General features: G+C 40.5%; 1 protein-coding gene across 3 annotated transcripts in view; it reads right to left on the bottom strand.

Moving 5' to 3' along the window:
* Mroh2b (maestro heat like repeat family member 2B) overlaps positions 1-27,643 on the bottom strand; it is a 70,324-nt gene that overhangs the window by 5,780 nt on the left and 36,901 nt on the right. For 2 of the 3 annotated variants that reach the window (XM_005086509.3, XM_040757828.1), the window contains 16 exons: positions 24,763-24,789; positions 23,961-24,080; positions 23,721-23,800; positions 20,483-20,618; positions 20,298-20,393; positions 19,935-20,024; positions 19,493-19,613; positions 8,838-8,935; positions 6,819-6,971; positions 4,936-5,093; positions 4,356-4,482; positions 3,644-3,831; positions 1,626-1,766; positions 1,176-1,290; positions 487-633; positions 76-258 (listed from right to left, as the gene is read on the bottom strand). In XM_005086509.3, the coding sequence (XP_005086566.1) occupies positions 76-258; positions 487-633; positions 1,176-1,290; positions 1,626-1,766; positions 3,644-3,831; positions 4,356-4,482; positions 4,936-5,093; positions 6,819-6,971; positions 8,838-8,935; positions 19,493-19,613; positions 19,935-20,024; positions 20,298-20,393; positions 20,483-20,618; positions 23,721-23,800; positions 23,961-24,080; positions 24,763-24,789 (1,980 nt within the window). The remainder of the gene's footprint in view (positions 1-75; positions 259-486; positions 634-1,175; positions 1,291-1,625; positions 1,767-3,643; positions 3,832-4,355; positions 4,483-4,935; positions 5,094-6,818; positions 6,972-8,837; positions 8,936-19,492; positions 19,614-19,934; positions 20,025-20,297; positions 20,394-20,482; positions 20,619-23,720; positions 23,801-23,960; positions 24,081-24,762; positions 24,790-27,643) is intronic. The other variant, XM_040757829.1, reaches the window with a different exon arrangement.

Below are 27,643 nucleotides of genomic sequence, written 5' to 3'. Positions count from 1 at the left end.
CCATGCAGTACCGGAACCCTCCTCATGTCCCTCACTTCTTCCAAGGAAGGCAGGCTCCCAAAGAGGCTCACTTACATCTTCAAAGAAGGTTCTTGTTTGCAGCACTATTTCCTTGAAGTAGAAGCTGATGTCTCTTTCTGTGAGTAGCTCCAGGATCTTTTTCAGAGCCTTCAAGCTCTCACAGACGACTTCAGTGCGAGCCAAGTGGTACAGGCCTCTGATGATAGATTCTAATATGATCTGCTTATGTTTCTTCACCTGTTAGGGAACAAGGTCTCTTAATCTATAAAATTATTCCATGTGTTTTTAAATAGGGTAGGAATTCCTAGGCATGAAGACTATAGTGCACTCCATATGTACTTCAACCCTAAAGTTGTTACTTCAGCTAGGTTTTTGGGATTTTCACTTAATTTCCATGAAGCTACCAGATGGGGGTACCTGGAAACGCTACTTAAACAAATCCTTTCCCCCAAGAATGTCTCTTACCTTGTGAGGAGCCCCACATGCAGTGTTGCCCAGTCCTCGGATGGCCATTTGCCTAAGAATAGCATTGGAATCCCAGGCACTCTGATCCATGAAAACCAGCACATCACGAAGATTTCCATGCTTCCAGAGGATGGGCTCCTTCATGAGCTGAAATCAACAAACTCCTCCCCTTTAGAGCCCCGCCCTCGAGGGGACAGCTCAAGGTACCTTAACTACAGTTAAAGATGGGTCCTAACTGCTGTGAAGCAGAGGAAGGAAGCCCCCAGTGAACCAGCAAATCTTGTGTCTACTGAGCTCCAGATGTGAGACACACACAGGTAACGAGGACCAGACTATCTAGATGGGAGGATTTTCTCAAAGGAAACTGGGGCACCAGACACAGAAGTTTCTAATCACCATTCCTTCTGGGAATTGGCTAGTCTTTGTGTCACATGCTGACTTTGTGTTTTGTCCCCTTCACCTTTCCAATTCTCTCTTCCCTGACCTGGAGTATGGTTTCCACAAAAAACAGGAGGAGCTGGCTGAGAGAGAGATTTCCTTTCCTTTCCATGCCTTGATTGTGCATCTTTGGCAGGAATGGGTTCCTTCACTACTAAGACTCCCCCTGGACGGCCCCTTGAGCCCCAAATCCTATACCAGAAACATAGCAAGGGACCAATGAACGTGCCCTGATGACTATTCTTCCTTGCCTCAGAGAAGAAGGCAGTGCCAGTTATCCGGTAGTTCTCAGAGGAGGAGGTGAGAGATAAAAGAAGGTGTTCCATGATATCCAGTATAACGCCATGTTGCCAGACAGCCATGCTCCTGGAAAACACAAATTTAAAAAGGAACTTAAGTCCCTTCTAATGGAAAAAGCTGTAATGTATTTGCAGGTCCTTTAAGCCAATGTTTGTATCTCAAGAGAAATACTAGAGGAAAAACTGCCAAGTAGTCAATTTATATCGTTTATCTAGAGCAGTTCATTTGAATCATTTCTGTTTCTGAGGGAAGTGGTAGTTTGAGGCTGAAACACCCACATCGTCCCCCTTCTTCCCCTTTCTGACTTTGTGTTGACATGAGCTGTTATCAGTGAGGTTGTATCTTCCTTCTTGGCTTTTGTTTTTCTCCTTTGTATCTACTTCTAGATGACGGCATATTACCTGGCCAGTGCACATACGCCTATGTGATGGGTATCAGGATTGCTAAGTAGATTCCATAAGTTGTCACCTTCATCAGATTCTTTTGCAAGGCCTTCTTTCATGGCTTGGGCTTGCAAGCATTTCAGAGTTGCAGTTGAGAGTCTAGAGGAGACAGCAGATGCCATAGGTGTAAATTAACCCTATAGAGGAAGTTGTGAATTCTCTAGTTTATTCTTCCTACTTATAGTAACTCTCTCTCAACCTTACATTAGTAGATGTTGTTCAAGACAAAAATAAGACAGCCATACTCTCACACTTTCCATTTGGGGCCAAAGGGGACAACAGGTTGATGAGTAGATAATGACACAAAACCTTGTCAACTACCCATAAGGGGAAAAACAATAAAAAATAAACCAAGCCTCCTCACTGACACTACATTCAGGGGGTCTGGATCAGTACCCTGCTGGATTCCCAGCCATCAGTCTGGGGTCCAAGAGCTCCCCCCCTTGTTCAGGTCAGCTGTTTCTGTGGGGTTCACCAGCCAAGTTTTGACCCCTTTGCTCATCACTCTTTCCTCTCTGTCACTGGGTACCAGGAGTTCAGTGTTTAGCTGTGGGTATCTGCCTCTGCTTCCATCAGTCACTGGATGAAGGTTCTAGGATGGCATATAAGGTCAGTAATCATTGGGGGTATTGGATAGTAGATCAGTGTTTACCATGGAGTACGAATGAACTTTGGCAGCCCATTCCACATGGAGGGATGCTCTCTCAGCTTGGACACATGGGAGAGGGCCTAGGTCCTGCCCTGGATGAAATGACAGACTCTGGAGATCCCCCAAGGAGGGCCTCACTCTCCCTGGGGAATGGTGTGGGGATTGGGTGGGGGGCTGGGGAGGCTGGTGGAGGTGCAAGGGAGGAGAGGTGGGAGAGGGAGCTGGGATTGACATGTGAAGCAAGCATGTTTCTAATTTAAATAAAAATATATTAGAAAAAAATAAACCAAGTCAAACCCTACAAATGAAAGTGAAAAATACCATATTTTCTGGATCTTTGAGATCAGATTGCATCTTACTCTGAACTTACTGTCTGTTGCCATGATGTAGCTGCTGTTGTCTCTGCATCTATTATGCATGTTTGGATTCAGATATGGCCTTTTTAACTGCTATCCTTTTGGTGAAGTTATATGTATTATCAGGGCAGTATATGCTGAGTCTAAATGCTGTTTAAAATGCCTTGCAAAAGGTTGTATTATGATATGATATTGGAATGAAAAGCTATGCGAAAGGTCAGGGAAGCAAAGTGACATGACATAAAATGAGAGTCTATACATTCCAGTTCTCAGCAGGCCTCTTGATGAATATAAAGCAAGCATTTAAAAATATAAGGAATATAATAAGATCCATGTTTTATTTTGGCATTTTTTTGTCTTATTGGTCTTATGTTTGTTTTGATTTTCAGTTTTCTGTGTTTTTGAGAGAGAGAGAGAGAACATGAAGTTGGATGGATAGGGAGGTTGGGAAGGTCTGGATGAGTTAGAGGAGAGGAAACATGATAAAAATGTATTAAAAATGTTTAAACAAAAATTATCTGTTTAAATAAAGGAAAAGAAAGCACTGACTCATGGCCTAATGGAGAGTCTCCTTATCCTTAGTGTTATATGGACTGAGACTGCTTTTGTTGATGGTGAAGTCTTAGATTGGATGGAATATTCCATTTGTTCGCTTTCTGTGTGACCTTCATTATCACAGAATTCTAACTTCCCCGGGAAGATCTGGACAACACAAACACAGTGTGGGCCCTCAAGGGAAGAAAGCACCACCCTCCCACTCCTCACATGACCATTCTAGGCAGATATCTTGGGTATTGCCTTAGGAAAAAGGAACTGCCAGGCCTGGAGTCACAGTGAAAGGATGCTAAAGCCTTGTGCATTCCAGAAGGGTTTGATAACAGGGCAGAAGGCACATGGTGACTTCCACAGCCCCTCTTTAGGAGCGTGGTGTCAGGACTATCAAGGAAGACTTTTCCTAATGGGCCATTTACCTGCAGGGGTCTGGAGTCTGCTGCCGTTCCCCAAGCTGCATCACACGTCGCCTTTGACTCAGGGTAGAAGTTGGCATTTTCTGGCCCAGTGAGCAGCTGACCAGCTTCAGGAGGAGGGTGAACAGCTCTGGATACAAGTGAGTGACATGAGTCCCTGTTAAGATCACTTCATACATAGCACAGGCCACCTGAGGGAACAAAGGACCTCCCAGTCAAGCAGATTTCGTTCCTCCAAGGCTGCTACAGAAGCACAATCTTTGTCTCAGGGATTGTTTTCTAACTGAAGCACGCCCATGATAAAAACACACAGTAAAGGAACATAGACTGTCCTCTAAACCACTCAACAGGCTGGGTTTCTTAGGACTACCATGCTGGCGTTATGACTTTAGGTAGACACATCATGGAAAATGACATGTTTTCCAGCATGGGGGATTTTCAATGACAATGATAACAAACATCAGCAGTCATCTAGATCTGGATATATTGAAGACTAATTTGGAAACTGATGGTTTTGGGTGTTGGTGACAAATTTGCTTCTGAAAATGATTAACTGCAGATGATGCAGCTGCCACATTTGTCTAGTATGAACTGGACTATAGTTAAATTCAGGGCACTTCTGAAGTATGATTAACACTCCATCACTTGGGACCAGGTGGGAACAGGTCATAGAACAGGACACAGACAGGGACAAGTGATCAAATGTCCAACTTACTGAAACTGCATCTATCCCGGCCATGTCGTCCTCTAACCTGGCTTCCAGTTTCCTTATCAGGGATCTCATGAGTTTGCCACTAGAGGCTGGATTTTCAGCCAGTGCCTTCCACAGAGTCTTCGTGTCCCTAGGATGACAAGTCAGGAAGTTGACAGATAAGGCACAGCTATCTGGACTATGAGACTTTCCATCTGACTTACTTTAAAATTGCATTATGATGAATCATGCTCACAAAGGCAGATAGACATGCTATTGTGCCAAGAGGCAATAACGGTGGCTTGTTTAACAGCCCAGAATTTGGCCTTGGGTTTCTCAGGCATGTGAATGTCCAAACAGATGGTAACCAGAAAGAGGAAGAATATTGACTTTCAGGATGTACTTATTATAAATGCAGTGTATTTCTATTTTAAGGGGAACTCTTTTGCTTTCAATAAAATGCTTGGAAAATATTGCTTGTGGCATGATGTTCAGGTAAGATGTTTTCAATCTTTGCTTATCTTCCTCTCAAACAATACGTCCTTTCCAATGCCTTGTAAGATGGTCTTTTCTGGGAGAAGGGGCCAGATGCATTCGACTCTACCTGTCATAGGGCAGAGGCTTCTGTAGCAGGTTGACAACAACGGCATCCATGTGAAAACTGGCGATCTGGGAAATGGCTTCTAGCATGAACTGAAAACTCTCCTCCTTTTGTCTGAGAACTGGCATGTGATGGTAAGCTGTGCTCAGGATCTCCAGCAGCTAAGAAGAAAACATTAGGTTATCATTTTACTCTTTGGAAATATATTGAAAAGGAAAAAGTCGCAGTCTTTTGTGACAGCTGGTGGGGTGGGGAATCCAACAAAGTATTTCAGCCATCTACCCAAAGGACTGAGTTCCAGGTGGTATAAGGCAAATGGTGGTCCAGAAGCAACTAGAACAATTGGAGGAGCCATAAGTCTGGGTCTTAATTCAGCAAGGGCAAGGCAGAAATGGGAGAGGAGGGCATTCTTGTGGGTAAGGACACACTACAAATGTAAAGGTGAAAAATATGAGGATGAAAGTGAGGATAGGAGGATAACTTCACACACAAGATGAAGACATCCCCCAGAGGACCACAAATGCCAGTCACTTTTCTGAATTTGGATGTTAACCAGTGACAGTGGAGAATACTTTTATATATATGTTCAGATTTTTGGTATGAATGAGGGCAAGAATCTATGCAAAGAAAGATAGTTTACCTCTACTAGAACTTTCTTTTTCTTACTTTGTATGGATATTTAAATCAGATATTTATTATAAGCGTAAGTTTTATCATAAGCATAACATTTTCTAAATTATCCAAAAAAAAACCATTGCAAGTATCCCTTAAGATGCTTATCCCAAAGGTCCACTTCAGTGATAATTGAGAAGGGTTTAATTTCCCTTCCAAAATTTTTACCGTATTCTGCTAATCCATCTCTCTCCTTATGCCAATCACACAAACACACAGGTATTCCATACTTATCAGCTATAATTTCCTTAATATTAGCCTCATGCCTAACGCATGGTTTGCTACAATTTTTAAAAACAATTTATTGGAAAGTAATTATGACAGGAATAATTTCTAATAACATTACCCAAAGCTGTGAAACTGAGGATTGTTGGCAATGGGATATGGGGTAAGACCCTCTTCAGAGATGGCCTCATTCAGTTCATTTTTCTTGCTGGTCAACCTCGGAGTAGTGGTGTGTGTTCTGCTTTTGACTTTAGGAGTCAGGATAGACTCTCTCCATTTGGAGCTCTTAACAGAAGACTCAAATCTGAATTCTGTTCCTTCTGCTTACATCCCCACCTGTGACAAATGACTGAGCACTTTCCTCAACCCACTGTCAACCTTGCTTTCCAGATAATACACGCTAATGGGGTATGAAAGAGCAATGTGAAGAGCAGCAGTGAACCGGAAACCCTTCCAGGGCTTAGTGACCATCTCAGAGCCACCCACCTACCTGTTTTCCTGCCTTCTAAATCTATTAACCCAATTTCCAGAGGTCAAAGCTGTTTCCCTTTACCAGACAGCAGAGTGGGAACCATTTTGAAGTGTGTGTGTGTGTGTGTATGTGTTTGTGTGTGTGACAAAGTCTTATGTATCCCAGGCTGCTCTTGAAGTTCATATACAGCTAATAATAGACTTGGACTCCTGAATCTCCTTTCTCCATCCCGCAAGAGCTAGGATAACAGATATGTGCCACTCTGCCCTGTTTATACCATTCTGGGGATTGAACACAGCCTTTTGGGCATGCTAGGCAGGTACTCTACCATGTTTTGAAAGTTGTTAAAATGAAAGATTTAGCTAGGCCATCCAATCTTGTTAACATATAGGTTGGGACTCTGCTGAGCTCCCTGTAGCTCTTGCCTGCTTTCCATTAGACTCTAATGATTAGAAGAAGAACTGAGCACCTCGGACATGCTAGAATCCTGCTATTTCACTACTGGGTGTCTGTTCACCTGATCTTCCAGCCCAGCCCCATGCTCCTTCAGGGCAGCGATCATCCATATACCACAGGCTTTTGTGCACATGGGGTTGAGAGTTTCCAGGCCATCCAGTGTTTCCTCTAAGAATGCCTGAATTTCTTCATTAGGGATGAATCTGCAGACAATCTGTGGATATAGCCACAAATGCATTATCACACATCTCCTTTTAGATTTAGACACCTAAAGCTTCGGTTCCAGTGTGTTTTAGGATAACAGAGACAATTGTGCTTTCCAAATAGTTGGCATATGACTGAAACTGCAGAGACCAGAGAAAATAGGACCTATTTTGACTTTCTGTCTCTGAGACAACTCTACTTAGGGTGTACTATTTTATCATTTTATAGTAATTAAGCCTCAAACATGCTGTGACAATTCCTTCTCTAAACCCAAATTTATAACATCTTGCAGAAGGAAAAACAGTGGAGAACTGCGTGCACACACACACACATACACACACACACAAACAAAGTACCTTCACACACATTTTATACATTATAGGAATTCATTTCTAGTTTGGGAGAATTTGTCACATACACTGAGAAGCATGATAAACAGTCAAATGGCTGGTAGTATCCATTTATCAAGAGCAGTCAATAAGTCAAGGGAATACAAACTGCAATTTTGATGTCTAGGGTATAGGAAGTCCAGAATATTTGAATAATAGCTGTGTGTGGATATGAGTGTCTATGTCTGAATATGATGCTGATGACTGAGGGTAGGTAGTCAAGTGTAAGTTGGCAGAATGAAGGGAGTTCCTGGGGCATCATCTTTGGCTTTGACTATCTTGGGTTGACTAATGTTTATTGGCCAAGAGAACATTCCTTGGCCAATGTTGGGAGAGTCAGCTATCTCCCAATTTTAAATGATTTGGTGATGTTTTCTTGAGAAAATAATGAACTATTTTCCACTGTTTTCATGCTAGCCAGTTGATGAGTTTTTACAGTTCCAAGAGAAATGTATCAGGCTTCTTTGATATGCTGGGAGTCAACATCTTTTCCCCATTTAAATCAAGTTTTCATGGTCTCTGCTGTTGCCACCTTGATCCAAGCTATCTCACATAACAGCTGGATTCTTGTCATTTCCTTCATACTGACTTTGCTAATTTTGATCTCATTCCCTCTCACATCCTGCTCTCCCTATAGCAGCCAGGGACCTTCCAGATATTTTAGCCCCACTGTGACAATGCACCCTGTCAGGAAACATACTACTCTGTAAACATGCTGGCATGCTCTACTAACTTTATTAGATACATTTATTTTCCTCTAGAGGATCATCTTTAACTTAATCCTTATCCTTGTCCTTATGCCCTAACTTGATTTTCTTTTATTCAATTATTATTATTACTCGATGTTTTATTCCACTAGGATGTAATATAACTTTGGTTTTCTCTTCTTAGAGCCTAGTGTTGATCTTGACATATGCTGTATATTCAACGTGTGTCAATGATTGAACAAATGGTTGAATAAATAACAGAACTGATTGGTCAGTCCTCACAATAACTAAAAAAATAAGCTGTAGCATTTTGTCAGAAGAAGAAGAAGAAGAAGAAGAAGAAGAAGAAGAAGAAGAAGAAGAGAAGAGGAGGAGGAGGAAGAAGAAGGAGAAGGAGAAGGAGAAGGAGAAGAAGAAGGAGAAGGAGAAGGAGAAGGAGAAGGAGAAGGAGAAGGAGAAGGAGAAGAAGAGAGTACTTTATGCAGCATACAGAGGGTACAGTTGATTGACTGGAAATACTTTCTCTGTCCATTCTACCTCAGTGCTTCCCCTTTCAGAGACGCATGGTTCAGAATGTTTGCCATACAGCCTAGTTAATCACAGCTGAGGACTTGGAATATGCACTCAAATTTAGTGAACTTAGTAACTGACAGGACAAAAGGTCTCTCTGAAAGGTCATTTTGAATATCTAAATCATAATAGGTAGGAGCACAGCTTACTCATTTGGAAATTAAACCAGAAATAGCTTTGTTTCCAAGGCCAGATTTTCACATTCCTTACCTTCGCTATTTTGGAGGATATCTTGATGTGGACCTGCTCATCATTAGATTCCAGCCCTTCCTGCAAGCTTTGCAGTCTGTCCACCTCCAGGCAAATGCCTATAGTCAACAAAGGGAGAAAGAGGCCTTCAAAAACACAACAGAGTTGAAAAGTCTTGCTGTGTTTTGATGAGACAGTAATTCAGTTGTTGGATACTTTTCTTTTTCTTCCAAACATTCAGAAGGCTGCCTGATGAGGGGGTGACACAAAGCAGTTTCTACAGGTAGCTCCACACAGTGATCTCATATTCTACCCACAGAGGTCATATGAAGTATGTTCTCTGCTCCTGTTTCTATTTTTGCAGGTGAAGAAGCTATGACAGTGCAGCATGAAGCCATTTGCCTGAGGTCACATAGATAGGGCTGTGTGAATTTGAACCTGTGTTTTTCTGGCAAAAATGCCAGGGGTGACACTGCGGATCCCATCCAGACGAGGTCCAGCCTGCCCAGAGACTGCCAGCATCCTAGTCTCTTTCTCCACCCATGACAGACTAGGTAAGCATGGGCCTGTTTCAGGCCCACCTTCTGGTGCCCTGCATGGAATCACCTGAGGCCTGGGGACTGCGAACTGAGGATCTCATTCCAGCTGGATCCAACCCTCCCAGAGACTGCCAACATCTTAGTCCCTTTCTCTGCCTACGGAACTCACTAAGCCTGGGCCTGTTTCTGGCCCACCTTCCGGTGCCCTGTGCAGAATCAACTAAGGCCTGGGGACTGCGCACTAAGGATCTCCTCCTGACTGGGTCCAGCCCACCCTGAGACTGCCAAGGCCCCGCTATTAGGACTGCCTCCATACACAAGAAGACGAGACCCACCAGATTATTGGACCTGATTGTATCCAACAGAAGGGAACCTTGGTCCCATACCCACAAAGAGAGGAGAGACTCCTTCTGCACCCACTGGAAGAAAGGATGGGAAGCAGACAATATAAAAACACACTCAGCAACAGAAAAACCAATATGACACCACCAGTCTATAGACTCTACACCAGCAAGACCTGAACATCCCAACGCAGATGAAGCAGAAGAGAATGACCTTAAAAACAACTTCACGAGTATGATAGAGACCCTCAAAGAGGATAGGAGAAAATCCCTTAAAGAAATGGAAGAAAAAACAAACCCAAAATTCAAGAAATAGAGGAAAAGACACAGCAAAAATTGTAAGAAACAATTCAAACAATGCAAGGGTTGAAAGCTGAAATAGAGACAATTAAAAAAAATACAGTCTGAGGGAATGCTGGAAATAGAAAAGCTGGGCAAACAGTCAGGTACTACAAATGCAAGCATAACCAACAGAATACAGAAATAGAAGAGAAAATCTCAGATGTTGAAGATACACCAAGAGAAATGGATTCATCACCAAAGAAGATCTTAAGTCCAACAAATCCCTAACACAAAATATCCAGGAAATATGGGACACCATGAAAAGACCAAACCTAAGAATAATAAGTATAGAAGAAGGTGAAGAAAACCACCTCAAAGGGGCAGAAAACATACTCAATAAAATCATAGAAGAAAACTTTCCCACCCTAAAGAAAGACATGCCAATGAAAGTACAAGAAGTTTACAGAACACCAAATAGAGTTGTCCACAATAAAGGCTCCTTGCCACATAATAATTAAGACCCTAAACATACAGAATAAAGAAAGAATATTAAGAGCAGCTAAGGAAAAAGTCAAGTAACATATAAAGGCAGACCTATCAGAATTACACCTGATTTCTCCATGCAAATTATGGAAGCCAGAAGATCCTGGGTAGATATTCTACAAACACTAAGACACAATGGATGCCAGCCCAGACTACTACAACTAGTATACCCAGAAAAGCTTTCAATCATTATAGATGGAGAAAACAAGATATTCCATGACAAAACAAAATTTAAACAATACATATCCACTAATCCAGCCCTACAGAAAGCTCTGGAAGGAAAACTCCAACACAAGGAAGTTAACTACAACAGAAGAACATAGGAAAAGCCAGGTGGTGGTGGCGCACGCCTTTAAACCCAGCAATCGGGAGGCAGAGGCAGGCGGATCTCTGTGAGTTCGAGGCTGGGCTGGACCGACAGCCTCCAAAACAATACAGAGAAACCCTGTCTCATAAAAACCAAAAAAAAAGAAAAGAAAAATATAGGAAATAGATAATTCCACTTTACCAACAGCAAAAAAAAAACAAAAACAAAAAACAAAAAACAAACAAACAAACAAAAAACAAAACGGGTGGAAATCCACACACAGTTCCACCACCAACAGCAAATTTAAAACAAACAAAAATGAACAATCAATGGATATTAATATCCCTCAACATTAATGGTCTTAACCTGCCCATAAAAAGACACAGGCTAACAGAATGTATTTCAAGACCGAATCCAGCCTTGCTGTTGCATACAAGAAATACACCTCAGCTTCAAAGACAGATGTTACCTCAGAGTAAAGGGTTGGGAAAGGATTTTCCAAACAAATGGACTCAAGAAACAAGCAGGGTTAGCAATCCTAATATCCAACAGATTAGACTTTAAACTAAAATCAATCAAAAGAGATGAAGGAGGTCATTTCATACTCATCACAGGAGAAATCCACCAAGATGAAGTCTCAGTTCTGAACATCTATGCCTGATGTTCACAAAAGAAACATTGCTAAAACTCAAATCATACATTATACCCCACACACTTATAGTGGGAGACTTCAACACCCCACTCTCACACTAGACAGGACCACCAGACAGAAACTTAACAAAGAAACTAATAGAAGTTATGACCCAATTGAGTTTAAAGAACATTAAAGAACATTTCAACCAAACACAAAAGAATATACCTTCTTCTCAGTGCCACATGGAACCTTCTCAAAAATTGACCACATAATTGGCAACATAGCAAACCACAACAGGTACAAAAAATTGGAACAACTCCATGTATCTTATCAGACCACCATGCTAAATTTAGAATTCAACAACAATACTAATTTCAGAAAACCTACAAACTCATGGAAATTGAATAAAGTACAATTGCACCATTCCTGGGTCAAGGAAGAAATAAAAAAGAAATTAAAGACTTCCTAGAATTCAATGAGAATGAAAACACAACATACCCAAACGTATGGGACACTTTGAAAGCAGTGCTAATAGGAAAGTTCATAGCATTAAGTGCCTACATGAAGAAACTGGAAAATAGTCACAGTAGTGAATTCATAGTATAATTGAAAGCTCTAGAACAAGAAGAAGCAAACTCACCTAGCAGGAGTAGACACCAGGAAATGATCAAACTGAGGGCTGAAATCAATAAAGTAGAGACTCAGGAAACAATACAAAAAATTGATGTAACGAAGAGTTGGTTCCTCGAGAAAATCAACAATATAGACAAACCTTGATCTAAACTTACCAAACAGCAGAGTGTGAACACACAAATTATCAAAATCAGAAATGAAACGGTGAACATAACAAAGGACACTGATGACATCCAGAGAATCATCAGGTCCATACTTTGAAAACCTATACTCTTCAAATTTTGAAAATCTAAAGGAAATGAACAATTTTCTGGATAGATATCACTTGCCAAAATTAAATCAAGAACAGGTAGGCAATTGAAATAGACGTATAACCCCTAATGAAATAGAAGCAGTCATCAAAACCCTGACAACCAAAATAAGCCCAGGGCCAGTGCAGAATTTTACCAGAAATTCAAAGAACAACTAATAGCAATTTTCCTCAAAGTATTCCACGCAATAGAAGCAGAAGGATCATTGCCAAACTCTTTATGAGGATTCAATAACCTTGATACCCACGCCACACAAAGACACAACTAAGAAAGACAACTTCAGACCAATACCCTCATGAACACTGATGCAAAAATTCTCAATAAAATACTGGCAAATTGGATCCAAGAACACATCAGAACACTCATCCACCATGATCAAGTAGGCTTCATTCCAAGGATGCAGGGATGGTTCAACATATGAAAATCCATCAATGTAATCCACCATGTAAACAAGTTCAGAAACAAAATCACGTGATCATCTCTCTAGATGCTGAAAAAGCCTTTGACAAAATCCACACCCCTTCATGATGAAGGTCTTGGAGATATCAGGGATAGCAGGAACATACCTAAACATAATAAAATCATTATACAGCAAACCAATAGCTAACATCAAACTAAATGGAGAGAAACTCAGAGGAATTCCTCTAATATCAAGAACAAGACAAGGTTATCCCCTGTCTCCATACCTCTTCAATAGTGTACATGAAGTTCTAGCTAGAGCAATAATATAACAAAAAGAGATCAAGGGGATACAAATTGGAAAGGAAGAAGTCAAACTTTCACTATTTGTAGATAATATGATAGTTTACATACAGAACCCCAAAACTCTACTAGAGAACACCTACAGCTGATAAACACCTTCAGTAAAGTGGCAGGATATAAGGTTAACTAAAAAAATCAGTAGCCCTACTATACATAGACGATAAAAGGGCTGAGAAAGAAATCAGAGAAACATCACCCTTTATAATTGCCACAAACAACATAAAATACCTTGGGGGTAATGCTAATCAAACAAGTGAAAGACCTGTATCACAAGAACTTTGAGTCTTTAAAGAAAGAAATTAAAGAAGATACCAGAAAATGGAAAGATCTCCCATGCTCTTGGATAGGTAGGATCAACGTAGTAAAAATGGTAATCTTGCCCAAAGCAATCTACAGATTCAATGCAATCCCCATCAAAATCTCAGCACAATTCTTCACAGACCTTGAAAGAACAATTCTTAACTTTACATGGAAAAACAATGACATAGGAAAGCCAAAACAACCCTGTACAATAAAGGAATGTCTAGAGATATCACCATCTGTGACTTCTAGCTCTATTACAGAGTTATAGTCCTAAAAACAGCTTGATATTGGCTCAACAATGGACAGGTAGACCAATGGAATCGAATTAAACACGCTGATATTAACTCACACATCTACAAACACTTGATTTTTGACAAAGAAGCTACAATTATGCAATGGAAAAAGAATGTACAACAAATGGTGCTGGCATAACTGGATGCTGGCATGTAGAAGAATGTGGATAGATCTATATCCATCACCATGCACAAAACTTAAGTTCAAATGGATCAAGGACCTAGACATAAATGCAGTCATACTGAACCTCTTAGAAGAGAATGTAGGTGGAATCGTTGAACAAATTGGGACAGGAGACTGCTTCCTGAACATAACACCAGTAGCACAGACACTAAGATCAACAATTAATAAGTGGGACCTCCTGAAACTGAGAAGCTTATGTAAGGCAAAGGATACAGTCAGCAAGACAAAAAGGCAGCCCACAGATTGGGAAAAGATATTCACTGACCTCACATCTGACAGAGGGCTGATTTCCAAAATTTACAAAGAACTCAAGAAGCTAATCACTAAAACACTAAATAATCCAATTAAAATATGAGGTGCAGAACTAGAGTATTCTCAGTAGAGGAATTTAAAATGGCTGATAGACACTTAAGACAGTGCTCAACATCTTTAGCCAGCAGGGAAATGCAAATCAAAATATCTCTGAGATATCATCTTACTCCTGTGAGAATGGCCAAAATCAAAAACACCAATGACAGTTTATGGTGGAGAGGATGTGGAGAGAGGGGAACGCTCCTCCACTGCTGATGGGAATGCAAACTTGTACAGCCACTTTGGAAATCAGTATGGAGATTCCTCAGGAAAATGGCAATTAGTCTACTACAAGACCTATCAATTCCACTTGTAGGCATATACCTAAAAGATGCACATTCATACAACAAGGAGATTCAAGCATGTTCATAGCAGCATTATTTGTAAAACTAGAACCTGGAAGCATTATAGATGTTGAGGCAACTGAAGAATGTATGGAGAAAATATGGTACATTTGCACAATGGAGTACTACTCAGCAGGAAGAAAATCAATGGCATCTTGAAATTCGCAGGCAAATTGATACAGCTAGAAAAAACCATCCTGAGTGAGGTAACCCAGTGACAAAAGACAAAAATGGTATGTACTTACTCATATATCGATTTTAAACATAGAGTAAAGGAGTTCCAGGCTATAATCCACACCTCCAGAGACGCTAGGAAACAAGTCAGACCCTAAGTGAGACACACATACACGGTCCCCTGGAGAAGGGGAAAGGAACAAGATCTCCTGAGCTAATTGGGATCATGGGAAGAGGGAGTTAGAAGAAAGAGAAGGGGAGAAGAGGAGGAGAGAGTAGGACAGGAGAGAGCAGGATGATCGAGTCAGGTGAAGAATAGAGGAGAGCAAGAAATGAGATATCATAATAGAGGGAGCCATTATATGTTTAAAGGGAAATCTGGCACTAGGGAAATGTCCAGAGATCTACAAGTATGACCCCAACTAACAATCTAAGCAATAGTCAAGAGGCTACCTTAAATGCCCTTCTCCGATAATGTGATGTATGACTACCTTATATGCCATCCTAGAACCTTCATCCAGTGGCTGATGGAAGCAGAAGCAAAAACCACAGCCAAACTGATCTCTGGAATCCCGTTGGAGAGAGGGAGGGATGAGCAGAGGGGTCAAGACCAGGCTGGAGAAATCTACAAATACAGCCGACCTGAGCAAGGGGTTGCTCATGGACCCCAGACTATAGCATAGGACTGTTCCATACCCCCCCGAATGAGGATGTAATTTTGGAGTTCTGGTTAATCTATTGGGTCTCTGGTGGATCAGTATCTATACCTAGTGTATGGATGGTCTTTGGGTGCCCACTCTACATAAAGGAATACTCTCTCATCCTAGACACATGGGGGGAGGGTCTAGGCTCTGCTCCAAATGACATAACAGAATTTGAAGATCCTCCATGGAAAGTCTCACCCTCTCTGGGGAGTAGAAAAGGGATTGGATAGGTGGTCAGTGGCGGGGGGGGGGAGTCAGAGGGCACTGGGATTGACATGTAAAAGAAACTTGTTTCTAATTTAAATAAAAAAAATGAAAAAAAAGTAAGCCAAAAAAACCCCAACATGCCAGGGGCTTCTTCTTGAAGTTTCATTCTGTGGTGAGTTACCTTGAGGAAAATTATAAAGGACCAATCTTGATAGAAAATTCATCAGTTATTGGTAACAATTTATAAATAGACTTAAATAGTAATGTGCTGTGGAATGTAGTTGAAGATGTATTACACTTGTTCATGCTGTGGAAATTTTGTTTAATGATGCAAAGATGTGTTGCATTCTTTTTTGTTGCATTTGTTTAACTTGTGAAGCTGTGTTACTTTGCCTGTCCAAAACACCTGATGATCTAATAAAGAGCTGAATGGCCAATAGCTCGGCTGAAGAAAGGATAGGCAGGGCTGGCAGGCAGAGAGAATAAATAGAAAGATTGATCTGGGAACTAAGATGGAGGAGCAAAAGAAGGAGAAGGAGAGGAGGACGTCAGGGGCCAGCCACTCAACTACACAGCAAGCTTCGGAGTAAGAAATAAAGAGAGGTACATAGAATAGAAAAAGATAAAATCCCAGAGGCAAAAGTTAGATGGGATAATTTAAATTAAGAAAAGCTGGATAATAGAAACAAGCCAAAGTAATTTCGAGCATTTATAAGTCTCTGTGTGATTATTTGGGAGCTTGGTGATGGATCCTCCAAAGAGAAAAGAATAAAAAAAACCAACTAGAGTAATGATTTATTGCATGCCATGAGAATGTATATTAACCGTGGAAGCTGAACTTTGGACCATTCTGTGGGAGGCAGCCTAGCTCAATGCAGCAGACATTAGAATCAGATGTAGTGTAGCTATGGTGGCACAAACCTTTAATTCCAGCAACCCAGAAGCAGAGACTCATGGAACACTTTGAGTTCAAGTTAAGGCCAGGCAAGATTATACTGTGAGACCCCACTCATCTTTTTCGTCCTTCCATCCTTTCTTCCTTCCCTTCCTCCCTGCCTCCCTGCCTCCCTGCCTCCCCCCCTCCCTCCCTTCCTCTTTCCTTCCTTCCTTCCTTCCTTCCTTCCTTCCTTCCTTCCTTCTTTCTTCCTTTCTTAATGCAAAGACTCAGATACACCTAACCAAAAAGTCCTACTTTATTGCTTTTAATGGTCTAACTAAGTACTAATTTCCCATTTTAAAACATACTGGCTATTCATGGTTACTTAAACTAGTATCACACTAGTTATTTATACCTAGTTGATGTTTAATAGTACACATTCATCCCCCCCCACATGTTTCTTATTTGATTAACAAAAAAAATAGTAATGTTAATTAAGAATGTATGGCTTTCTTTCTTTCTTTTTCTTTCTATTTCTTTCTTTTCTTCTTTCCTTCTGTGTGTGTGTGTGTGTGTGTGTGTGTGTGTGTGTGTGTATACCAAAATGCCAGGTGTTCTAACACTCTTTGCTTTGTACCTCTCACTGAACCTAGAGCTGGACACAGCGGCCCACAAGCTCCAGAGACCCTCTTGTTTCTTCCGTATGCACTGCTGGGTACAGGCAAATGTGATCATGCTCAACTTTGTATGGTTGTTGGGGATTTGAACTCAGGTTCTCATACTTGTGCAGCAAGTGCTCTTAACCCCTGAGCCATTTCCCATGCCCTAACTATATAGGCCAATCTGGACTTGAATTCACCATTCTCTTGCCTATTGTCTCTTCAGCTTATCTTTCTGGTGGGTGCCTCATAATGGGCAGAATTTCTTGTTAGTCAAGTGTTTGAGCACCTGTGTTTGTATGTGTTAGGAAAACAAAGCAGCTTGAAGGAAGAGTAGGTATAAAATCACAATTCTGATTCTTTGTTCCTCAGAGTGCCCCCTTTCTCTAAATGGGATGGTGACTAGACTATTTTTTTACATTGATCAATCATGACAGTTTATTTTTAGTAATGGTATTGTTATGTAATCAAGTGTAGCTTAAACTCAGTCTTTCTGCCTTAGTTTCTTTTTTTAATTTTTTATGTTTTTATTAAAATTAAAAAGAAGATTGTCAGTCCCAGCTCCTTCTTCCTCCTCTCCTCCCCTGCCCTGCCTAGGACCCATCCCCAATCCCTTCTCCACTCCCCAGGGAGGGTGAGGCTCTCCATAGGGGATCTCCAGAGTCTGTTATTTCGTTCAGGGCAGGGTCTAGGCCCTCCCCCAAGTGGGTTACTAGACTATTAAACTTATGCAGTGTCTGAGGCTACACTTGACCTCCGTGGAGCTAGGTTCCTGTAATGCAGAGTTGCTGTTGTTGGTGCTTCTGCTGATTTAACCTCAAGATTGAGAATAAAATTTTAAAATTCTTTTTAAAATGTTTGTTTTCCTTCTTTTTCTTTATTGTTTGACCATTGTACTGACTGGTTTTGTGTGTCAACTTGACACAAGCTAGAGTCATCAGAGAGGATGAAGCCTCTTTGAGGAAATGCCTCCATGAGATCCAGCTGTAAGGTATTTTCTCAATTAGTGATCAATTGGGGGAGGATCGAGCCCTTTGTGGATGGTGCTATCCCTGGGCTGGTAGTCCTGAATTCTCTAAGAAAGCAGAATGTGCAAGCCAAGGGAAGCCAGTAAGCAGCACTCTTCCATGGCCTGTGCATTAGCTCCTGCCTCCAGGAATTTGCCTTGTTTGAGTTCCTGTCCTTACTCCTTTCAATGGTGGACAATGATGAAGTTTAAGCCAGATAAGCCCTTTCCTCCCCAACTTGCTTTTTGGTCATGGTGTTTCACTGAAGCAATAAAAACCCTACCTAAGACAGGTGTTTTGCCTACATGTATGTATGTGTGCCTGGTTCCATAGACATCGGAAGAGGACATTGGACCCCCTGGAATCAGAGTTACAGATGATTGTGAACTGCCATGTAGATGCTGGGAATTCAACTCAGGTCCTCTGTAAGAGCAGCAAATTCTCTTAACTGCAGAGCTCCCAATTATTTTTTAAGTACAGACAGTTACTCTGGAAAATATAACTGGAAAGCTGAGGGTGGGAAGTCTTTGTCTCCAAGACAGAAGCAAAACATCCACAAAATTCTCTTTTGGGAAACTCTGAAAATTACATAGCACCATAATAATTGTGCAATTTTCTCACAGAGAAAAGTATATGATATAGACACTGCTAATATGTTCAATTTCTCAGTCATTTAAGCCAGAGATTTTCAAAACATTTTTACTTACTATAAGAAATCATTGTAATGCTTTTGTGTTAGTTTTTCTTTTTTAATCAGGGTGTGGTGGTACACATCTTTTATTCCAGCACATTGGAGGTGGAGGCAGTTAGATTTCTGTGAGTTCCACATCAGGGCAGCCAGGGCAGCATAGTGAGACTCAAACAAACAAACAAACAAACAAACAAACACTGAGCTGGTGGTGCATGCCATTAGTTCCAGCATTTGAGAGGCAGATTCACACTTGTGAGTTCAAGTCCTGCTTGGTCCAAATAGTGAGTTACATAACAGTTACGTAGTGAGACCCTGACTCAAAAGACAGCCTTCCCTCAAAAAAGGAAAGGAGTCACTGAGAATATGACGATGTGTTCCAAGTCCAAAAGACAGTGAATTCTGTGATGTAATTGAGAATTGCCAACTGGAGAGAAAGGAGGTGGTTGTTGAAAGGAAGATTTGTGGAAAGAGGAGTCAGAAGCTAAGAAAATGCCTTCCATTTACCCAAGCATTCACCGCCTGTCCCTCACCTTTTGCACAAAATAGACCAATAGTGGAGCTGGTAGCTGCCTGGCGGATGGTCGGCAGGGTATCACATGAGTGAGGAGCCAAGAGCCCAAGGAGAGACCCAATTCTGAAGTTCTGTGGTGCCTGCAGGATAAAGGAGGTAGCCATGTGATGGGGTGGCTTGATGATATATCGGGGCTATGTCCATTCTTTTTCCTGTGCAGGTCCTTTAGGATGAAGTTAAACCCTGAACACATAAAAGGTACTTGATTCCTTACGAGCTTTGGAAGACTCTGGCCAGCAAGTATGCAAAGTGGCCGCAGTGCTTGCTCACCTCTGGAGTTGGGAGATTTACCCATGGCTTTGTCATACTCCTCCGTCTGGGACCTGAGATGAACCAGGCAAAGGTCTTAAGTGTCCCCACAGTTGACTAATGATACAGTCTCTGCTTGAGGGAGTACTTGCCTCAATGTCATTCGTTAGGATCTTCGAGATGATTTGGAACGCTCTTTCTCTCTCCCACTCTTTCTGGGAAACGAGCCACATCCGGAGAAGCTGTTGGGCAAAGAAGGAATGTCTTTGCTTAGTACCATTTGCATTTGATTTTTCTTCCCTTCTCCCTCACTGTCCCCTTTTCTATGCTTCTTCTATAACTGGGTGTCCACCTGCCTGTAAATTAAAAAATAAAAATAAAAAGATTGTCCCTACCTGGTAGAGTAATGTTGGATGTCTTCCTGTGGGGAGGATATGGGTGGGACTGCTTATTGTGGCACACTAGCAGACATGTTGGGGAGTTGGGCAACCAGTGGAAATGGTGACCCTACTCACGTTAAACATCTCTTCACAGTTTTGTGCATCCGTGTCATCCCAGATCATGGACCTCAGAAGTTTTGCCAGTGCATCCATCGATCGTTCGTAGAGAAACTGAAATCAAGTCTGACTGTTAGTCTCAGGCTGCAGTGAAAACAGTCCTCGGGGGAACTTTCCTCTCTTTTCAGACCCCAGTCACATACGTCAATGCGTTCTTTGTCCTTGTCCGTTTCACCCTCACTTTTGAGTTTTTCCAGAGGTGGAAGGGGCAGCAGCCTCCGAATGTTCTCTTCAAGAATGTTCAGGTGGTCGTTTAGTGAGAGCTGAGGTTTCAGTTTGCTGAGATGAGAACCATATGGAGGAAACGATACAATTAAACCTGCTATTATCCTACAGGAAAATACTGAAGATCTATCCATAAAATCCGAGCAGGTGACAAATATGTCACACTTTCTGAAATATTTGAGATATTGAGAGAGGTGGTGGTAATAGGACAGATTGGGAAGACGTTAAACACCACTAAAACACTGTTAATATCTGTTAGAGTCACTATTGGTATTGATGATAAATTCTTACTGTGAGCATTTCCTGTAAAAAAAACAAAGATGTTGAGGGATGGCAAAACTTGACTCTCTTGCTTTCTTTCTTCCTCTCCCTCCCTCCCTCCCTCCCTCCCTCCCTCCCTCCCTCCCTCCCTCCCTCCCTCCCTCCCTCCCTTCCTTTCTCCCTTCTACTAAAACATTTACTATATAGTTATCAGAGCTATACCTGACATGACTTGGGAAAATGCAAAAGTTAGGTAAAAATGAAAAGGCTGTTCTTTAAAATTTGTATAAGTGGAAATCAAGAAAGCAGGTACACTTCAGAGCTTCTGTATTAGAAAGAAATAATAATGAAGAATGCGAGAAAGGTACTCAGTGCTGAGCTGGGAAGACTGTTTACCATCTTCTCATTACCATTGTCTGATTCTTTTCTTAAAATTGGTGTACTGATGTAAAAGCAATGCACAATGCACTAAATCTATTCAAGGTCTACACTTTGATGAATTTTGACATGCAGGCATAAGTGAAAACAACACCGTGGTTGACACATAACATTGCTAGCATCCTTTGATTTTGTTTCTGCCAATTTGTGGGCTATCTTTTCCTCCACAATGGCCCCATACAATCACCACTTCTTTGTGTGTGATTAGAGATTAGTCTAGTTCTATACAAACTGAGTGTAGCCAGTAGCCATTTGAATTAATTAATATGAATTAAGATGTTATGTGTGACATCTACTGCATTTTGAGAATTTTGAATGAAAAATAATGTAGTTTAAAAATACTGAACACATGATGAAATGATAATATACTGGATATGTTGGGTAAGATGAAACAAAGCATTTTACTAAGAATGAATTTGATCTTCTTTTTAGTGCTGGGGAAGGCTTAGTGCATGGGGGTCAAGTACTACATTGTACCCACCTCTTACTGATTGTAGAAACTTGTTACAATGTCACAGTAATCAAAATTGTGCAGTGTAAGTAAATGGGTACACTCATGGACAACTGGAATAGAAATAAACCCTTAAATAGTATGATTAATTCTTGATTTGGATGCACACATTAACTGTGTGCATTTAAAAGTATGAAACATGGTTACGAGATTCTCTCTCTCTCTCTCTCTCTCTCTCTCTCTCTCGGAAAACAATATAATAGGTAACTTATGTTATAGGTCATATAACCTCCCCACACTGTAGTAAGATAATCTATAATTTATTCATGTAGCTGGAATCTTAAAATAGCATGCCATTTGGATCACAGCTGTTAATGAGGCACATTATCTTCAGACTTATTGTGGAGAATGTTACTGTGTATTCTCTGATGAACATTGTTTTATTCCCCTCGGTCTTGCCTTTAGTAGCCATTGTTTTATTCTCTCTCTCTGTCTTTGGATTTTTTCTTTAGATTTACCATATAAGAGAGACCCAATAGTACTTTTTCTTTCCATATCTGGTTTATTTTATTTGACATAATGTCCTCTAAATGAACACATGTTGTGACAAAGAGCAAGATATTCCAATGTTTAAGCTGGATAATATTCTATTGTTCCTATGTTTTCCACAGTCTTTTAAACACTTGTCCATTGATGGACGCCTAGCTTGCTCTTTTACAATGGCTTTCATGAAAGACCCTGTGATGAACACTGGGGCTATTTTTCAAGGTGGTGACTCATTTTCCTTGGGTATCTACCCACAAGAGGGACTGAAGGGTTATGTGATAATTCTGCTTTCAATTTCTGTAGAAACTTCCATACTGTTTTCTCCAATGCACCAATATCCATGCCAAAAACCACAGTACAGGATTCTCTCTTTCTCCTACCCCCAATAACACTTATTTCTTTTTAGGTAACAGCAATCTTAATTGTGCAAAGTGATACAGTGTTTTTGATTTTCATGTCCTTGATGGTGAATGATCTTGAGTATTTTATATAAAACCATTACACACAGAAATAAATAAAAACATCATTTGTGAAATATGGGAATTTGTAAGATGAAGTGAGAAAAATCAGGGTGAAAGGTCTTATTCAAACAGGATCTCAGGTCTGTGAAGAAAGTGAGCAATGGGGGCTTCTTGGGTGAGTTTTGTTATTTTGACTTTATTTTTCAAATTTTAACAGTAAACAGTATAATTCTTTAGCTGCAGTGGGGACTATAACTCTTAAAAACTTGCACAAAATTATTTTCTTTGTCGGGTTTATCATGGCTAGCTAACAAAAGCTGTAGTGTGATGAAATATTTCATGTTTCTAATTTGAAGATTAAAATTTCTAGGCTGAGATCTTGGATGAGAATTTCCTTTTGTGTAGAAATTTAAGTCTTTCATCTGTTAATGAATCTGACTTCTCTGAATAGTTATTTGACTCTGTCAGTTATCAAATGATCATTGTCTTAGCCAGTTTGGTAACTCTCAAGGAGAGAAAACTGTCATTTATGAGCCCCATTAAAGAAGTGTGGTTATTTTGGGGAGGACATACTGGAGTCTTCACTGACAGATAAGTCAGTTGATAATTGGGAGGAGGCTGAAAGAGAGAAAATAAGAATAAGAAAGATTTGGTGTGGTGTGGATGGCTCACAAGCATGAGGTCCTGAGATTGCATCCCTAGAAAGTCAAAGGATATAATCAAGAACCTACATACAAAAGCTGCATTGGTGTTGTGCACCTGTAACCTCAATCTGGGGTGGACACAGAGATATAGATTAATGTTTGACTGGGCAGAGAAAGGGGTCCCACTGGCTAGTGGACACGGTGAACTCCAGGTTCTAGGGATTCTGCCTAAAAATGGGGTGGTGAGCAATTGAGGAAGACACTCCATGTCTTCCTCTAGCACATGCACCGAGGCATGTGTGCACACACATGTAAAACACATATGCACTATAAAAATAACAAAGATTTCTTCTACCTTAGGTATCTGATGGCGATTAAGGCTTTCCACCTAACAGGGCTGGCCAAGGAATTCAGGGGTTCTTCCTTTATCAAGTCCTGGAACACACAAAAGGAGGCCAGACATTTCAGAAAGACTTGGGTCTTTGGGTGCCTTGGATCAGAAGGATTCAAGAGATGTGTTTCATGGTGATGCTGAATGTCACCCACTTTTACATGGACTACTTAGGGCCCCCTCTCCTCTTCTCTGTGTACACACCAGCATAAAACCAATCAACATCTCCTTGTAGGTAAACTGGAACTTGTAGTCCTCAGCGTCTTGGATGGCAATGCTGACCTCAGTGATGCTTCTTGTGAAACTCATTTGCAGATCCATGTCCTGAAGCAAAATGAGCCCCAGTAAATGCTCACATGTTAGGCACCAGGCCTGGGTCTACAAACATGACCAAAGGTGGCACATTTGTTTCCTTTACCATCTCCTCTCCCCACCTAGGGTTTGAGTGCCACAAAGTTAGGACATGAAGGTCAATCTTTTCCCACATACGTTGGAGTTTTTCTAGAGCTGTGGTTTTCAAACTATTTTTTTTCCAATCATAAACCACAGAAAGAAGTAAAACAAGACTTCCTTGCACAAATCTAGGACACAGCTGAAATAAAAAATAATAATACTGTTATGTATATTGTATTGTTTAAATTTTCACCTTTGCTTTGTTTTATTAAGCATTTTTTCTGTTTGTGACTTAGTAACTTGATATCATGGTCCCCCTTGAGGGGACGATTCATAACTTGTAATTTGAAACTCACTGCAATGTTTTATACTTTTAAATGATCTGGAACTTTAATGTATCTCTTTATCCTTGCGTTAGGCTTATGGAACATGGCTTTAAATTGGGTTAATGAGTTGTATGTTGAAATCTTTTTGAGATTTTTGAGATCAAGAGGCCATCTGTTCTTGTCATACTTCCCAGGGAGAAGTAGGTTCAATGTATGCAAATATTTTCTGTTATCTATCTATCTATCTATCTATCTATCTATCTATCTATCTATCTATCGTCTCTTACCTTATTTATCACAGACACGCCCAGAACCTGAAAAATTAGAGACAAAAGCAGATACAGAGTGAGCAATGATTAAAGACACTTCCAATTCCCAAAGACACACCCCTTATGCAGAAGCATAGCCGCAAGAGGAGACTTGTATCACTCGCAGGTACATTAGGAACAGCAACAGCAAGACAGGTAAAGACAGCATTTTCAGGCAAAAAGTCTCTAGCCAACTTTAGCAAGGAGAAAGGTAAAAACAGTTTCTGGAATAAATCATGGGCAAAGTTATAAAATGGAGAGCCACAGGATGGCTGGCTATGAAGCTGATTGATCAGTCAGAGCTACAACAGTCAAGCTTGTGCTGGGAATTTGAGTCTGTTATGGTGGGATTGAGGCATTAGGAATATTTTTAGCATGTATAAATTTTCTGTTTCCTTATTTGCAGCTTTATGTGGGAGAGGAGAGGTGTCCAGTTGATCTGAGCCCTATTAGAATGTGTAGTGTTCAAACATGCATACAGTTCCCAGTGAGCTCCTTCCAGTTGCTGTTAACTGCTCTGTCTAAATCTTGTGCTACAGCTGTCTACCGAACCTCAGGCAACTCTGCCCCTCCCCTCCACCATTTTATAACTTGCATTTTTAACTGAATTCAGGTATTTCAAGGTTAAATGTGATTTGTATGCTCTAATTTTAATTAATTAATTGTATTCTGTGCTTTAAACTTTGTTATTTATTTCCCTGAGATAGGGTCTTTTTATGTAGCCCAGGTTGATCCCAAATTCTCTCTTCTTCTTCTTCTTCTTCTTCTTCTTCTTCTTCTTCTTCTTCTTCTTCTTCTTCTTCTTCTTCTTCTTCTTCTTCTTCTTCTTCTCTTCCTCCTCCTCCTCCTCTTCCTCCTCCTCCTCCTTTTTCTTCGTTAACACACAAGGAAGTGGGTTTTGTTGTGATGTTTTCATATATGTCAGTCAATATACTGTTTTCTAATTTCCTTCCCCATGCCCTTTCCCTTTCTCTAGCTGGTGATCTCTTTTGCTTTCATGATACATATATTTCATCACTTGCTATTGAGTCCTTTTCCTCCTCCCTTTGAATGCTTCTCTTATCACAGTTACCTTCTACTATTAGAACTATGTGTATACAAACAAATTCAACATATAATTATGTGTTCTACATATGCCAGAAAATGCAATATTTGTCTTGACTTATTTTACTTAGTAATAATTCTTAGTTTCATCCTTTTTTTCCTTAAAGTGGAATAATTTCACTCTTCATTATGGTTGAACAAATTCCATTGCTTACTTACATCACATTTTCCTTTAGTCTTTTTATGGACACATGTGCTACATGCTAAGTTTTTCTCTTTCCCCACATCTTCACCATCATTTGCTGTGACTTGTTTTCTTGACAAGAGCCATTTCTCTTGTGATGAGATAGAATCTTAAAGCAGTTTTAACTTGTATTTTCCCGTGACTAAGATGCTGAAAAATATTTATTGAACCAGAAGGTGGCGGCATACGCCTTTAATCCCAGCACTCAGGAGGCAGAAGCAAGTGGATCTCTGTGGGTTCGAAGGCATCTTGGTCTACAGGGCTAGTTCTAGGACAACAAGTGCTGCTACACAGAGAAATACTGCCTCAAACCCCACACCCCCAAAAGAAAAATATTTACTGGTTGTTTCTATTTCTTCCTTCAAGACCTTCCTATTCAATTCACTAGCCAACTTATTGACTGGCTGACTTGTAACATTAGTATTTGACTTTTAGATGTTCTATAGACTAACTCCCTATCAGATGTATAATTGTCCAACAGTTTGAATGGTTCTGTGGGCTGTTTCCCCATGCAGATGGTTGCCTCATTTCTTGTCCTAACGTTTTACAATTTCACAACAATCTCACCATCAGTTCTTGGGGTTATTTCCTGTACTTTGATATCCCTACCTTTAAAAATAAAGCCCTCGTTTCTTTCTATACCTTAAATGTTCGTTTCATAACTTATAGTCTTATATTAAGGACTTTGCTTGATTTTGAACTTTTTGTGTGTGTGTGTGTGTGCAGAGTAAGAGATTTAAACTTATTCCCATTATTTCACATGTGAGTATCCATTTTTATGTGCATGGTTTGTCAAAGAGACTTTTCCCTTCCCAAATTATGTGTTTGACACATTTTTCAAAGACTATGTGGCTGTTGCTATGGAAGATTTTTTTTCTGGGTTTTCCATTCTTGTCCATTGTCCTGTGTGTCTGTTTCGAGCCAGTACCACACTGTTTGTATTACTATGGCTTTGCAGTACAATTTGAGACCGTTTTGTGATGTTTAGGAGACTTCTGGGTATTTGGGTCTCTTCTGGTTGCATATTAATTTTAGGATGGCATCTTAGTCAAGGTTCTATTGCTGTAAATAGACACAATGATTATGGCAGGACCTAGGGAGATATGGTGACGGAGAGCAGCAGAGAGTTCTACATCTGAATCTGTAGGCATCAGGAAGAGAGAGTGGCACCAAGCTTGACCTGAGCATTTGAAACCTCAAAGCCCCAATGACACACCTCTATATCTGCTCCAAAAAAGCCACACTTCTTAATAGTGACACTCTCTATGAGCCTATGGGGGCCATTTTTATTCAAAGCGGTACAGATGGATTTTTTATTTCTATGAAAAATTGCATTGGATTTTTAGTGGGAATTCTATTAAATCTGTGGATCACTTCCTATAATAAAACCATTTTTACAAGATGAATTCTGCTGTTCATGAGCATACCCTTTTCTATGTCTTCTTCAGTTTCTTCCGTGTCTTAAAGTTTTCATTGTAGAAGTCATTTACATCCTTGATTATGCTTTTTTTAAAATATTTTTTCTTCTGGAGTGATAGTAAATGGGATGTTTTTTCTTGAACAAGAAAAGCT

The sequence above is a fragment of the Mesocricetus auratus genome, unplaced genomic scaffold (genome assembly GCF_017639785.1).
Source record: "Mesocricetus auratus isolate SY011 unplaced genomic scaffold, BCM_Maur_2.0 Super-Scaffold_100015, whole genome shotgun sequence".
NCBI classification, from domain to species: domain Eukaryota; kingdom Metazoa; phylum Chordata; class Mammalia; order Rodentia; family Cricetidae; genus Mesocricetus; species Mesocricetus auratus.
This window is presented reverse-complemented; position numbering and strand designations above follow the sequence as displayed.